The 15013-nt window shown below is 44.6% G+C and overlaps 1 protein-coding gene across 1 annotated transcript in view; it reads right to left on the reverse strand.

Annotated features, from left to right (window-relative positions):
* The window catches only part of BMP7 (bone morphogenetic protein 7), a 47839-nt gene that overhangs the window by 13792 nt on the left and 19034 nt on the right, over nt 1-15013 (reverse strand). The window contains exon 2 of the mRNA XM_075166582.1: nt 9189-9381. Within this exon, the coding sequence (XP_075022683.1) occupies nt 9189-9381 (193 nt within the window). The remainder of the gene's footprint in view (nt 1-9188; nt 9382-15013) is intronic.

Consider the following 15013-nt stretch of genomic DNA (forward strand, 5'->3'; position numbering starts at 1 on the left):
AACTTGCTGCCACACTTTCTTGCTAACACATAGGGGGTCCTATGGGGGAGCATTTTGGTGATGATTGGGCAGCCGTAGCGGGTGGCTCAGGAAGGGGCCGTGGTGCAGCGATGGAGAGCTCGACCCAGGTGTTGGGAGCTGCTCTCTGAAGCTCACTCAGCTTTGCTGGGTGCACCTAGGACAGCTGAAGATAAACAGTACGAATAACCCCCTCCCTCCACATACACATTAGTTACAGGAATGCAAGATGCTTGAACTCTAACCGGGGGACAAATTTCCTGGGGCTTCATCCCCACCCAGAAGCAATGGCCCTGTTCCCACTGTGCATGACGCAGCCGCGTGGACACCTCCCGCCCTTCCCTGTTTACAACACGCTGAACAAAACGCATCCCAGAGGAGCCGAGGACGAGGGAGTAGTACGGATTGGCCCGTTCCAATGGCTGAGTCCAAGTTTCCAGAAGTAAAGGGTTTTTATATTCACATACTGCATCATTTAAGCATGGCCCCTGACTGGAACTCATGATTCACACAAGGTTTAGTTAATAGGGACTTGGCTTGCTTGGTTTTTCTCCCTTGTACTTTGCAGGTTGAAGATAATAGCAATAATGATAACTTTTTTTGTTTTTAGCTACTGCTCAACTGCAGTATTACTCAGAAAAACCAGCCTTTAAGCTTCCCATGCTGACATGATGCAATCAGGGTAACCAGACAACATGAGGCATCAAGTACCAGGGTGAGTCAGTCTGGGAAATTGTATAATGCGTTTGTTTTCCTGTAGTTACAGCAATGTGCAAACAATAGGCCTGGAGGGGAAGCCTGAAGTGAGAGAGATCAAAGGGACCCACTAAAGGGAAATGTCCTTCCCACACACACTTGGAACATTTGGACCCAAAAAGGCCCCGTGTCAGATGCTCCCTGGAGAAGTTCAAGCACTCCTGGATTAGCACTTTCCACTCTGGCCCACCAGCAGCGGCCAGGGATGGGATGCAAAACCTGACTGGTGTTGCAGGCGAGGCTCCTGAGATTGTGGCGCCTATTCCAATGAAAAGAAATCTCTTGTTCTTTTAAAAAGAACAACCTCCCTTTAAGTGAAATGCCCTGCTCTCCAAAGACTTATGGCAAACAGCATTAAATCACTAGCTAATAGACAACAAGCCCTTTAGACATCATGGTTGGACAAGACATAATAAACACGGTAAAGAAATGTTATTCTGCTTAGACCTAAAATTTGCTCTGAGGGCTCCCATCTAATGAGTTGTCATATGAGACAGTGCTAGTTAAGTCTAACTAATGTGGCTGGTTTGGGTTTTAGGTTGAGATAAAGATCTAAGCACAAAGGGAAAAGGTTTCTAGTGCACATCTCGCCCTCTGGTACCTTATCTACCAACTGTACGCATATTTAGAGCATTCTTGGAGCAATGTGAATAATGGCTGTGCAACCAGGAGGCAGAAAAGCACTTTGGTTCCTTGGCCCTGCATTCGATCCCTTCATTTCAGAACTTCAGAGCATGTGAGAAACTGTACTGAACCTCCCACCAGACCAAGAGATAGGAAGAGGCACGTGATCCTCCTTTTACAGAAAATTAAACAGGGACATGCAAATGTTAATGTCTAGATTAGAGTTACATAAATGATGAAGTCTGGATCCAGACCACAAGTATGTTTTGTTGAGACCACATCAAAATGGCTCAGCGTTCAAAGTACTTACATCAGCGGGAGTGTCAAAGCTTTTAGCAATGATAAAACTCAGGGCTTTCGGCTCAATTTTCTCAAGCATCGGGCTGTCGATGGAGCCTAAGAGGAGGACAGGAGGTTGGCACTTGTCTACTGATTGCTTTGGTAGTCTCTGGTGCTGGATGCCAGAAAGGAGCAGCACCTCCCGCTAGCACTCCCAGAAAGTTGTGTACAGGTCATATAACTGCTGTGTGGTCTACGAAATTTCCGTAGTGAACTTGGTGTTTTCTGGGCTCAAGGGTGAATAACAAGTATCGCAAAGCGAGGGTGGCTGAGGAGGATGCATGTGAGATCGTGTCTGGAAAGCAGCTGGCGTTATGGCGGTGGAAGGGCTGAAGCTGTGTGTCACCAGGGATGCGAGGGTGGGTGGCACGAGTGGGGTAAGGAAGGGAATCACAGGGGATTAGTGGAAGAGAAAAGGACTGGAAGAAGTGAGGTTTGGGGGGGGGAGTGGAGAAATAAGGGGAGACAAAACACAGAAAAGGCAAGAGTATCCTGAAAGGAAACAATGAGGAATAGAATTGCCAGGTTGCAACGCAGTGATTCTAAGATAAGAAAAAGGATTAACAACCAAGAAGCTTCATGAAAATAATATGTATGGGTTCTTTGCCTTTTGCTGGGGTATTTTTTTAGCCTCTAGGATGCACTTTGATTTGTAGCCAAAAATACCAGAAACGTATCTAAAAATCAGAAGTGCAGCATCTCTCCTAATCACCTGCCTTGATGAGTTGGGGCATGAGAAAGAACATGGACTAAGAGAGACTCAGTGAAAATATGAGAGTTGGCAATTCTGCCATAGTAAGGGACAACAGGAGATGAAACTCTGCATTTATAAGCTATAATGCTATAAGGTCTATAGTGCTCTAGGTAGCCCTCTTAGCAAACAGCACCTCCTTTTACGTCTGTTTTCTTCACCCACTTTCCCCATCCACCTCATCAGCTCTGTTATTTCAAGCTGCTGGTTGACAAGTGGTAGTAAACACTAACGAGCACTTCCAAATGGGATAAAAATAAATGGGAAGAAGGACAGGCAGCGGAAGAGAAGGTAACTCTCAGCAACTTTCATTACATTGCAAGCCAAGCTGGTTTCTGTGACATGTTGGTACTCTGGGTTGGGGGCAGACTTGGACCCCTGGCTCACCTGGCCGTGTCCTGGCAGCAGCCAGCCCAGGGCCACTGCCAGCAGGTCCTGCCGTCCCCTGCCCGCGGTCAGGTAACCTGCCAGCCCAAGGCTGCCCGGCAGCTGCACCACTCTAATCCCTACCTGCTAGTTTGAGGAATTACAGATCTAGCAGTGTTTTAAACAGTAACCATACTGTGACACCTTGCAATAGACTTCGAATTGCTTTACAAATATGGGTCAACCCTCCCGCTTCCATTTGAAAGTGGGAAACACTTGAGACACAGATATGTTAAATGTCTTATTGACTCGGCATGTAAACCACAGCCACTAAGCCAGGAGCATAATCCTATCCTCTCGACTGGTATTCTAACCCGAGAGGGGCTGTTTGGGTCACAGGCATGGTGCAACATAGCAAGTTTACTCACAGGCAGCCCAAGGACAGAGCTGGCATGGGGGGATAGGGGCAATTCATGTCCAGGTTTGAGCAGGTGGAGGGAGGAGAAGGCAGAAAGGGCATCCTGAGAGGGTGAGAGGAGATCTGGGGTTAGAAGACATCTGTTTGGATTAAAAAAACTGCAGTATCCAGATTCCAGTTTGCTTGGTGTCATTGCTTAAAGTTGGCTGCAGCTGTCCAAAGACAAGCTTAGGAAAATATTTTTCAGACTTTCCTACTTTGAGAGGGCCCCAGGATCTCCCTGGGCCTCTCCCTGGCACGTTTGCAACACCCTCTGCACACAGACCTGGTGCAGCCCTCCTCCCACACCTTCCCTTCCCCGCGCGCCTGGGATCCCCTGCTTACCCTTCCCTCTCCCTCCCCACCGATGAAAACCCTCCCCATGCCCCCGGGCAGGAGCCGCCAGCCAAAGACAGCCCGGGGTCTGCTCCAGGTGCAGGGGTGGCCGCAGCAGGAATACAGTGTGCTGGAGGTGGTTTCCAGGGACTGGTCTGAAAACTGGCTGTACTGGTAGTGAAACCAATCTGCGTAAATTTTGTTGAATCTTGGGAGAAATTAAATTCACTTTAAAACTGCAGCAGATTCTTAATTCTGTTTTATGTGTTTCTAGTAGTCGTGCTCCCTTTCCTATGTGGTGTTTGAGAAGGGTAAGATCTAGGTTTCAAAGCCTGATTAAAAGTGGCAATGGGAGTTTGTTACAGAGAGATGCAACATGTTTCCTAAATATGAAGCCTCTTGTAAAAGCAGTGCTGAGAGAAATGAGGTTATATACATATCTCTGACACTTTATATACAGCTGTTTCTATTCAGCATTGAATCGCTGTTCATTAGTGCATCACTTAGCTGAGCAAGAGCCCACTGGGGTATGCAAAATGCCTCCTGCGGCTACTCAAGTGCCTGCGAAGAGTTGTGCCTTGCGAAGTGAGTTCAAGATTTGTCAGAGGTTTTGCAGGCTGCAGTGGCTTTTAGGAATAGTCTGAAAGAGATAACTAGATGCAGCTCTGTTCTTGGAGAGCTACAGGGTTTCCATGCTGAAGTTCCCTTGCTACTTGCTAAGAGATGATACAGTTATTAACTGACCCGCAGATACGTCACAAAAAAACCCCAAAGCTATTGTCGGTACCCTTCTAGATGTTGTTAGTACTCGCAGATACCGTCATGGTGCTGGGGCACAACGTTAAAACAAACTATACCCTTCTTTACTGCACCACCCCTAGAACGATCACACTGGTACTTAAAAAAGCTCCAAAAAGAAGGCACATCTGCTTCGCGGGTTGGGTGGGCCTAAGCCTTTCTTAGTTACTAGAATTACATGTTTCAACCCACAACACGGAAACAGACCCCAACGAATGGGAGAAAGGGGTCTGGAGAGGGGCTCAGGTTTGATCTGGGTGCAGAAGTGGTGTAGTTTGAAGCACAAACTAAAGCGTTCCAGCTGCAAGTCAAACCCAGGAATGCATCATGCAAGATCTTATTTTTCTGTAGGGCTGGTAACATGAGCATTCGACTCATTCCCTGCCTTTGAAGCCTGTGAAATCCATAACGGCCACAAAGTGAACATGTAGCAACTACATTTCAATTACCAAAGGCTGGTCAAGTACCTAGCTTTATTCTCTCCAGTAACAAAACTCCCATCGACTTCAAAGGGGTTGGGATTTACTCCACAGTGCAAGTGCTGGGTCCAATGAAATCGGAGATGTAACTCTGGGACAAGGTATTTTAGCTTCTGAAGGTGCAGACAGATGGGCAGGATCGAGCTCTGATGTTGAGGGCATCTATACAGTCTGCATTTTTCTGCAGCTTCAGGTTAATAAATTGAGGATGATGCCCCAACTGATAACCTGCCCCAGAACTGCATGGGTACTTTTTGAAAATACACAAGTTCCTATCAGCTGCAAGAGGAGGTAGGTATCCAACCTGCTTAGCTGCTGTTAGAAATCCCACTACATACCTGCGTGTCTCTTCAGCACTTAGGTCCCTTTGAAATTCTTCCTTTGGCCATTGCTTACAACAATAGCGGAGAGTCTGAGGGTAATGGATATTTCTTTTGCAAAGTAGTTCACAAACTATTTCATGATTCTACTGTAAAAGTATCAAAGTTCATTTTTCTCAGGCTCATACCCATAAGCTTTATTTTGACATGTTCCCTGTGTAGGTGCCTGTGATAAATGACCTTCAACACCTTGTAACAAGCCTTGTGCCCCGAGATGTGCGCTCCCTAGCACTGGAATCTGCTTTGCTTTCCCGCAGCACCCCGGAGGGAGGAGAACGGGGGCTTGAGCAGTGCCCAGCTCCCTGACGGCAACATTTAGTTCCCACTAGCAGGGTTTGTGACCACAAACAGGGACTTGACGTCCTGCTGCTCAGCACCCTTCTCAAGCCAGTCGCTGGCTTTATAAAACTCTTTCCCAGGCTTTTGGGTGAGTGAACCATTAAGACCAAACAGAAGTTGGACATGAGTCACTGGACTTTAAGTTATGCACACGAAAGCTTTGAGACATGTTATATTAGTCAAAACATCAACTGTTTTCACAGTGTTGATGATATTAGAAACATTTTTGTTCATGAATGTACTTGCTTGCTTAAAGTGAATAACTGATGCTTCGTGCCTAAAGAATGCTGTACATGCCTTTTTATAAAGGAGATGTTGCCAGTTTGAAAAGCTTGCCTTGCAATGAATTCACAGTTTTGGAAAGGCCAGAAAGAATATTTGATCATTTAGTCTGCTTTCCTATAAACACCTGTAATAATATCTTCAATTTGACAGAGACATAATTTCAGTTAGTCAAAGTCCGGAGTGGCATATCGTCTGCTACAAAGCATGGGGCTGGGCTCTCATTTTTACTGCCAGGGTCGTTAGGCGTCTATCTGCCCACGACTGAGCAGGCAGATGGAGGAAAGCTTCCACCCTGCGTTCAAATGTTGGTACTATTGAGGGGCAGGGTTTCAGAAATAGTCTGCTGGGGTTGCATCTGTTTGTCTGGAAAGACCTATGCCTGTATTTTTCACGGAGAATAAATTGCAGACAAGAGATGTTGCTGGTTAGATACCTGCCAACCTGTCTGAACTCGTAAAGCAAGTCATTAATTGTTGAACTGCTCGTACTTATGGTTTATTTGAACTGAGGGCACACCATCACACCCTCCGAACTGGAGGCTCATCTGAGGTTTAACTGAAAATCAAGCCTTCAGTGTATCTGATGGTCTCTTCACCCTCAAAGGAAAAAAATCTCCAGTCAGCCTCAGCTTGGGCTTTCCAGCCGCATCCCGTGCTGGTTTTGTGGCCCCCGAAGCTGTCCTGATCTCTGCTGTGTGTTATGAAGGAGAGACGATGCTGCAGCTGCCTCTGGGGAGCCCGGCACCGAGCTGCTCTGCCTTGGTGCACTTAAACAGGAGCGGGGCACGGGCCTGGAGAATACCCGGTGTTTCAGATCCCGAAAGGCAATTCCAGCAACCGCCTGGGAGATCCCACTGCTGTTGTATCACCATAAGAGCACAGGGAGAGGGAAAACCGTTTGGTTTTTCGTTGGCCATTGTACCTGCCGTGCTCTAGGGAGAGGAATCTACAAAGCCAAATGCGAGCAAAGGTTTTCTTGCCTGCGTGGGGGGGAGGGTTTGGCTTTGTTTTGCCCTTGTTGCTAACAACGTCAGATGGGTCTGACTTCCCGCTCAGGATGAGACAAACAGCCAAGGAAGCATCAAAGTGAATGGGTGTTTTTTGATCAACGTTGGAGAGAGTTTGTTTTCTTTCTCCACTTGCCCAATGACACACTGACTTGGATGACTGGTCCGTGACAGAGCCGGTTGGAAAATGTCAGTGGAAAAATGCAGAAAAAGAGCAAATATTTTTACAAATGTTAGTGACAATATTTTTACCTTTGGTCAATCCAAACCAACAGGAATATTTTTTCAGGACAAACTGTTCAAAACTCACCATCGCCTGTGCCAAAATGTATGCAAAGGGTGAATACGCACGAACACTCGTTAAAAATAGTGTTCCTGTGGTGAATATGATGCAGTGAAATTGCATCTAGTCTTGTAGCTGGAACATCTGTATAATTAGCAAGATTCCTCACCTCTTCCAGCCAGTTCATGTATATGCCTGCCCTTTGCATACATTTTTTCCTTTAGGAATAAGAGTTCGTGAAGGAGACAGTTTGCAGAAACACTTGCTGCTCCACACATAACTATCCCCAGTGGGTACCTTGCAGCCCTCTCTAAACGTAGTTTTAACAAACCTGTGGATGTATCATTGTAAAATTAAGTTAATAAGTGTCATCCTAACTCTGTCAGTAAGATTCCTAGTGGGCACCTACCTCGCTCATCAGGATCTGAAGGAGAACTTCCCTGGCATCTGATGAGGAAGGACATTTACTCCAAGAACAGGTTTCTGGCAATCCCCTAATGCCCTGGCACACTGGTTAGGGCCTCTTCATCTGCCAACACGTCTCTTGTCCCTGCTCTTCCCCAGAGTGAAAATTCATCCCTGCAGGCTTGTACCTAAATAATCTACTCAAGAAATACAGCAAAGGGAGCCTTCTATCTCTGGAAGGGCCTAAGATGGAATAAACGTAAATGCTTACGGTAAGCAGGACATCCAATGGGTCCTATGCACATTTGTGGCTTGTTGCCTTCTCCTTTAAGAAAGCCTCGTTAAAATATATATTTTGAATTATCATTGTTTGATAAAAATAGATTAATATTAGCATAGTCCCTGCAAATAATTGTGTCATTAGAAATGCCAGGAGAACCATGAGTTTTAAGCCATAAAATTAGAATTTCAGATGTGGAAGAAAACACACCAGTGGTTAAATACTTCTACCATGCAGCAAAGCCGGTAGAAATTCTCACCATTTAAAAATGTTGATAAGGTTTCCTGTCATATTTCAATTTTTTTCTGCATTTTTATTAGCTCTTATAAAAATATAAAGCAAGAGTCCTGATTACACTTTTTTTTTCTTACCCTTTTGGACTTTCCCCTTTTTAAATCCCTAGTGTTTCTCTTTTCATAAACCTAAATTAGGGCTGTAGTATTATTACCCCATATTTAGTAGTCCTAAAGAATAATTTCTGACTAGCGTGTGACTGTAAATACTTTTCATGTAAATAAATGCAATCTCACTTTTGGTAGGATTTGTATGTAAAAGAAATACGTGCAAATGAAACTAAGTGTCTTTGATAACTGGTTTGGGATTGCTGATTAATTGGAACTAAAAACAGATGAGAAAATTGAACATATGTTCTTATTCAAGTTCCCTGGAGGATTTGTCAGGGAGCTTGGCATACATTAATAATTGCTTGGAATGGATTTAATAGCTCATCTTGTAGTTTTGCACACGCAAAACAATCAGTCAATATAAAAAGCATGGTGTCATCTGTCTTTGTTAATTAGGGATCTTGAACGCCTTCGGTAATAAAGGCTAGTAATTAAGCTACAATTAGAAAGAAAGCATTCGGATGTGGTTTTGCCACCTCAGGATCCATAAGCAGCAGGAGGAAGAGGGTAGGTCTTACAGAAATCTTGAAATACTCTGAGTTTATGATCTTTTCCTGCACTAGCACACGGCCAGGCTTGGTGGCTCCTCAGCTACTGAGTGCTCCCAGGGACAAGAGCGACAGCGCTGGGGATGCTCCTTGGGGCGTTGGAGGCTCACAGGGCACCTTCTCCCCATGCCCTCGGTGGCTGCCCACACAAGGCAGCTACGTGCCCTCCGCATTAGCATTGACTGAGATTTCGCCGTACAACCCTGATGCCTAAACCCAGCTCTTCAGCCAGTTTTGCTGATGGCACCAGTGTTTCTAAAAGTATTGGGCATAACTCTCCGAAGGAACATACTGTGCTTGTGCTTTCATCAGGATTTCCCTGTGGGTCACTCACCTTCCAGGGTGCTCCTGGAGTACCTGGTAGACACTAATCTGGAACGTTTCATTATCGAAGCGTTCGCGGATGTAATCCTTATATATCCTGAACTCGGCAGCCGTCACCGCTTCCCCCTCTGGGATTCTGGAGAGATCAAACCTGAACTCTCGGTAGTGGCAGCGCTGATGGTGAAACTCTCTGTCATGCTCCACTGAAACAGAAAAACAGCCCATTAGCCACCTGCTTTGTTCCCTTTCCCCTTGCCATCAAACAAGCTTGTGAGTTGCCACAACAGAAAAGGGCAAGAATATCTGATTGCAGCATCTCATGCTGTTGTTCGGTTCATTAAAGCACGTAGGAAATACATGACTCTATCTGGGCTATTATAAGCATATATGTGTTTATCAGACTCTCTTTGAAACAGTTTTACAGCTGGCTGGTACAGGGTGTGGGTGACCGTTGTGTTTTAATGATTTTTGGCAGCTTCGTGCTTGACAAGTGACTCTGGACATTTGCCACTGATAACGACCAAGCTGCTGCGGGAAGGAGCTGAAAGAAACAGATGGGGCTTTTCAGGAGTGCTGGTTCTTGGCCGGACTCTGCTTCTGAAAATTACACACGCGCGCGCGCATACCCGCACACATATACACACAAATTCCAGTCCTTGAGGCTTTTCATACTGGTGACCCACATTGGTGCCAGCTGAATTCATCACAGACCCAGAGCCCCGCTTTGAAGGGTTGAAGCTTCTATCTTAAAGCATCTTTAGCGATCAGGGCTGTGAAGCAAATGTTCAAAGCAAGGACCTCCTTCCACCTCCCAACCATGACCACGAAATAACAAGAAGTGCCAGAGTCCTCCCAAGACAGTGTTAGGACGGTGCGTTATCCCACCGAGTGACAGATCCGCTGTCATTCTGACGGACAGCTGATGGTCTGGTGTAACACTGCTTGTGGATATTGAAGCTGAGGGTAAGTGTTGTGAGGACACAAAGATTTCGAGACTGTCCTCCAGCAAGGGGGAGGAGAGGTGTCAGCGCCCCATCCCAGCGCATGAAGTGAAGCACCCTTCTTGGAATAAATTCCAAGTTAAATAGACAAGTTGGACAAAGGAAAATGGGGAAAGAGAGGTATAAGGGATGAACTGACTCGCCAGAGGTCACATCGTACGACATTTTAAGAGCTGAAGTTTGAACCAGGGACTTCCCGTATGTCCCAGTCCCGTCGTCTGTCCACTTGACCTCCCTGCAGCTCGACTGCACAATTCAAGTAGTTAGCTCTGAGATTTTCTTGGCAAAGAATGTGTGTCTTTCTACAGGCCTGATTCTCTTCTGGCAGCAGTAAATCCATTGTGTAAATCCATTGACTTAAATGGAATTACTCCTGAAAAAGAGGAGTTTCAAGCCCGAGTCTGGAAAGTGCTATTTAAATTTACAGCGCTGCACGGTACAAATGTATATCAGCACTTGCGCGGGCCTCCCCCGTGGCAGGGACGGAGCGTGGGGAGCCTCCGGGAACCGGGCTGTGTCCAAGCGCTTCCACGGAGCAGGTTCAGCGCTGCTTTGCTGGCCGAGATTCAGCAGCTGGCCGCGGGCTCTTCCTCCTCTCGCACATTACTTCTGCAAGGAGTCCAGGGCTCACAGTTTGCCACTGTATGATTGCTGTTCAGGGAAATGCTTCAGAGCTCTTACTAATAGCTGGGATTCATCTTAGAGGAGTTGTTTAGGTGTGAAACCCCTAAACTTTCCAAGACAAAGGCGATTAAGGTCAGCAAATGGTTTTATAGGTTGAGCAGTCTTAGCGTGCGCTGAATGAACAAAGTTATAGCTGCACCTCTAGCTATAACATCTCGTACAGCCCCAGGAAGATCACTCGGTCTCTCATACCCTGAAGTGGGGGAATATTGTGAATATTCACCAGTGTTTGTAAAACACTTGGCAGGCTAAAACTGCCCCGTAAGGGCTAGCAACACTATTAAATGTGCCTCAATCCCTTTCCTCCGCAGTATTCTCAGCAGAATAAGATATAAAGAGTATGATTTCAGTCTCAAAGGAATTTGTCTGCACCTAAATTATAGAGGGGAGGGAAAAAAATTTTAATATGGAATAGCTCTTTTAACCACAACTATAGAAGAATGAATATAATGTTGCGTGGTTTTACTTATATTACGGATAACATCACCAGCAGGGTGTATTATAGAGAGGTCTAGCAGTAGGATGTACCAATATGATTTGCTTCCAAAGACATGGGAAGGCTGAATTTTCAAAGGAAGGTGGGTGCAGCTTTTCAGTGTACATATGTGATGACAACCACATCGGCCAACACCGGTCTTTAGCTGCACTTCATACACAAAGTCTGACAACAAACACATGAAGATGAAACTTTTTCGGGTGCTGCTAGAGTTCACAGTGATTCCCACTGCAGAGCCCTAGAAAAAATATGTCATATTAGAATGAAGAATTAACAGCCAGGGTCATAAAATAAAGAGCCCCAAAGTTTGAACTTTCCCATGCTTTGCAGATGTTTGGATATAGGGTTTTGGCCTGAGCCATCTTTAGTGTTAAAGCAAACATTCCTGTGGCTATAGTCATTAAGATCATGAAAATATGTGGATATGTAACTGAAGAAAGAATCCCAAGAAACCCTTCAACTCAGTGTTTATTGTTTTTCCCCTTTTTCTTTGCACTCTGGACCTATCTGCTGACCCAGAAGTAACAAATCCTTTCAGAACTAATTTATGAGAAACACTGACCCTGAATCAACATCTGTTAGATGACTGCAGTAAATCTTATTACATAATTAAACACCAAAATCTATGTTAAAATAACGTTAAGGGTCTGACTTGAACTTATAAAAGCAAGACTCTTCATTATGAAGGCTGAAATCCTATCCTTAATTCATGCTGCTGTGCGTCGGTATTTGTGAACATATGGTACAGTATATAGGATCGTGCACTTTTTGTAGACCCCAGAAATACCTTAAGCACAACAGCACGAGGTAAGCAGGGGAGTGCTCAAGAAGTCTGAGTTTCCTGGGTTTGATGGGTGTTAGTCAGACCTTTAACAATACTGCAACTGGGTCGTTTCCAATTAATTACCTGAGGAGTTTGAACGGGGCGGAGGGGGTGTTTTTAAAAATAAAAAAGGGGGGCAGGGAGAGTGGTATTTTAAGTGTTCACCGAAACATTCAAGAGAATTGCTACAGCTCTTTGAATATGACTGTAGTTTCTCCGTTAGCTCTATAAAATCCGTGATCCCTATTGACACAACATACCATAATGAGAACCTTTTGCTCATTCTTGAAGGACTTAATCTCAGTTTGTCAGCCGTTATGTGTTAAATGTTCCCTTAAAAGTCATCAAGCAATATCAATATTTGCTGGGTATACTTAACAGCCCTTCTGCCCGAAGAACTTGAACTCATGTTTGTCCCAGGTTCATAGTTCTTACAAATCACTACTACCCAAAGGCTTTTGGTGAATGGTTTTAGCCCAGTTCCTAATTTCAAACACTGGAAATTCCAGCTCAGAAACTGCCACAATTCAAATGCCTTGGCAAGGCAGCTGCTTGGAGAGGAAGCCAAAGCTCTGGATGTGCAATCAAAGGTTGTAAAATGTGAAAAGGAAGAACACCCTTGAAAAATAATTCTGCTATGAAACAGACTGTGTGCCTTAGCTGTGGGAAAACAATGGATTTCCTCTCCTAAAGAAACAACCCAAAGTCACTCACAGGTGATGAATGTGTAAATGCGTGCCCCTCCTCATTTCTAGAAGTGGCATCGCATTTTGGAGGCACAACCACTGTAGACAAATTATGACCTAATTTAACACATGGCTCAAAATCTGCTGGTGCAAAATAACTCTTGGGCATGGTGAGTGTGGCACTTAAATCATAGCTATGGTAGATGGAGATCATCGGACTCTCCCTTTGGCACAGTCCTTTGGGAAAGGAAAGGTCGAGACCATGGGACTTCAGGAGCTGTAGGATGGAGGCAGACAACAGATTCATGAGAAAATAAGCAAGACACCAAAAAGTGTGCAGGACAATTAAGGTGATCCAACCAAAACAAGCACGTATCTTAGGTTAGCGGTTATCAGTAAATTTGCCACACCTCTGTTGCAAATATGCAAGTAAGCTCAGCATCTCTGAAAGTCTGGCCTTGACTATCTGTCCACAATCTGAATGCTGCACAGACTGCACTCGTCTATCTGATACAGATAGGGCTCTGATCTCTCTGAAGTCTTTTGTCTCTCCAAACCGACTCTGTTGTGGCATTATGGTGATGCAAGAGGAGGCAGGATGGCATAGTTGTGCAACAACAGGGATGGTTAAAAGAAAACAGGATGGATACATGTGCTCGGGTGTGAAGTAGCCAGGTATCAGATCCAAAAATATGAGAAAGCTGGAGATAAAATGTCAACAAATACTTGGTACTTGTTTTGACGTGCCCTAAAGTGTACTATTCAGATACAAAACTTGAAAACATTAAGATGCAGGGATGAAAAAGTGTAGTTGTTGACATCTAGAACTTAGAGCAATACAATTGAAACCAATACTAAAAAAGTAATGTTGGACAGAAAAGCTTGTGATCCTGGTTTAACACCCCAGGGTACCCAAACTTCTAAAGCAAATGACACATCAGCATAAAGCTGGGAAACTTGAACTGATCCCATGTTTGGTCATTTTCACAAATATGTTGAGACTAGAAATAAGAGCCCCAACTATTTTCAGCTTCTTTGTAAATCACTGCTGGTAAGTGAAAAGCCGACCTGAGCTGATTCTGTAAACACTGGTTGGACCACTGGTTCTGTAACACGGATTGATGGTAGGCAAGGCATGATACATGACAGCAAAGATTATGTTGAGACATAGCTTGCAGTAGTTATTATTTCTCTCTACACATACCAAGAAACCCTCCCTTTTTAGCCTTAGTACCGAGCGCAGTAGCGCAATGTCAATCACTAACTCCATATGTCAAGCAAAGGACCAGTGAATCACAGCAATAATTTTCCAGGAATGACTGTGTTAAAAAATAATTATTACAGAAGCGTTAAAGAGCTAATCCAAACCCCAGCGAAGTCAATAGAAATATTTCCACTAATTTCAATGGATTTTATGAGAGGCCTTACTTTTGCCAATCTACCTACCTAAATATTTTTACGCTCTAGTTATCTGAAGATGTAAAAAATCTCTTTTTCTCAAGCAAAGGAAACACCAGATGAATAGATTCTGTGCTCAGGCTGCCAAACTGGAAAAGCCTTGGTAATTCCATACCTCCTCCTCCCTGGCACATTTGGGTGATGCACTTGGAATATATTTTCAATATTTAAACAAATAAAAACTTAAATTTTCCTGTTAACACTTTCACCTGATAATACATTAATTGTTTTTATAAGGCACTTTAAGAGTAGTTGTCTCATTTATTGTAGTGCTCACAACAATTAAAGTGCTACTTGTCTCATTTACAATGAAAAAAAGCACCAAAAGGAATGTGCAGTAGGATGCCTGTAACTTCTTTACTCCCAAAAAAGGCCAGAAGGGATTTGTAAAGGACTTTAATCTCAAATAGATTAAAGGTCCTGAATTCCTGAGACTGAAAGATAAGTCAAAGGAAAATAGATTCCAAAAGACAACACCCCCTCGCCTCAGCCTCTCGGCCAGGCAGGAGACTCGACTGCAGAGCCATCAGCAGTTGCCTGCGAAACCCCTCAGAGATTTGGATGCCAAAAAAAAATCTGCCACACTCCAGCATCAAGGTCTAACAGGTTTTCAGAGCCTACCTGTGCCTGCCTGGCCCCAGGGACTGAAGAAGTCATGTAGGTGAGTTTAGTGGGTAGGAAAGTCTT

The sequence above is a fragment of the Calonectris borealis genome, chromosome 17, assembly GCF_964195595.1.
Source record: "Calonectris borealis chromosome 17, bCalBor7.hap1.2, whole genome shotgun sequence".
Lineage (NCBI taxonomy): Eukaryota > Metazoa > Chordata > Aves > Procellariiformes > Procellariidae > Calonectris > Calonectris borealis.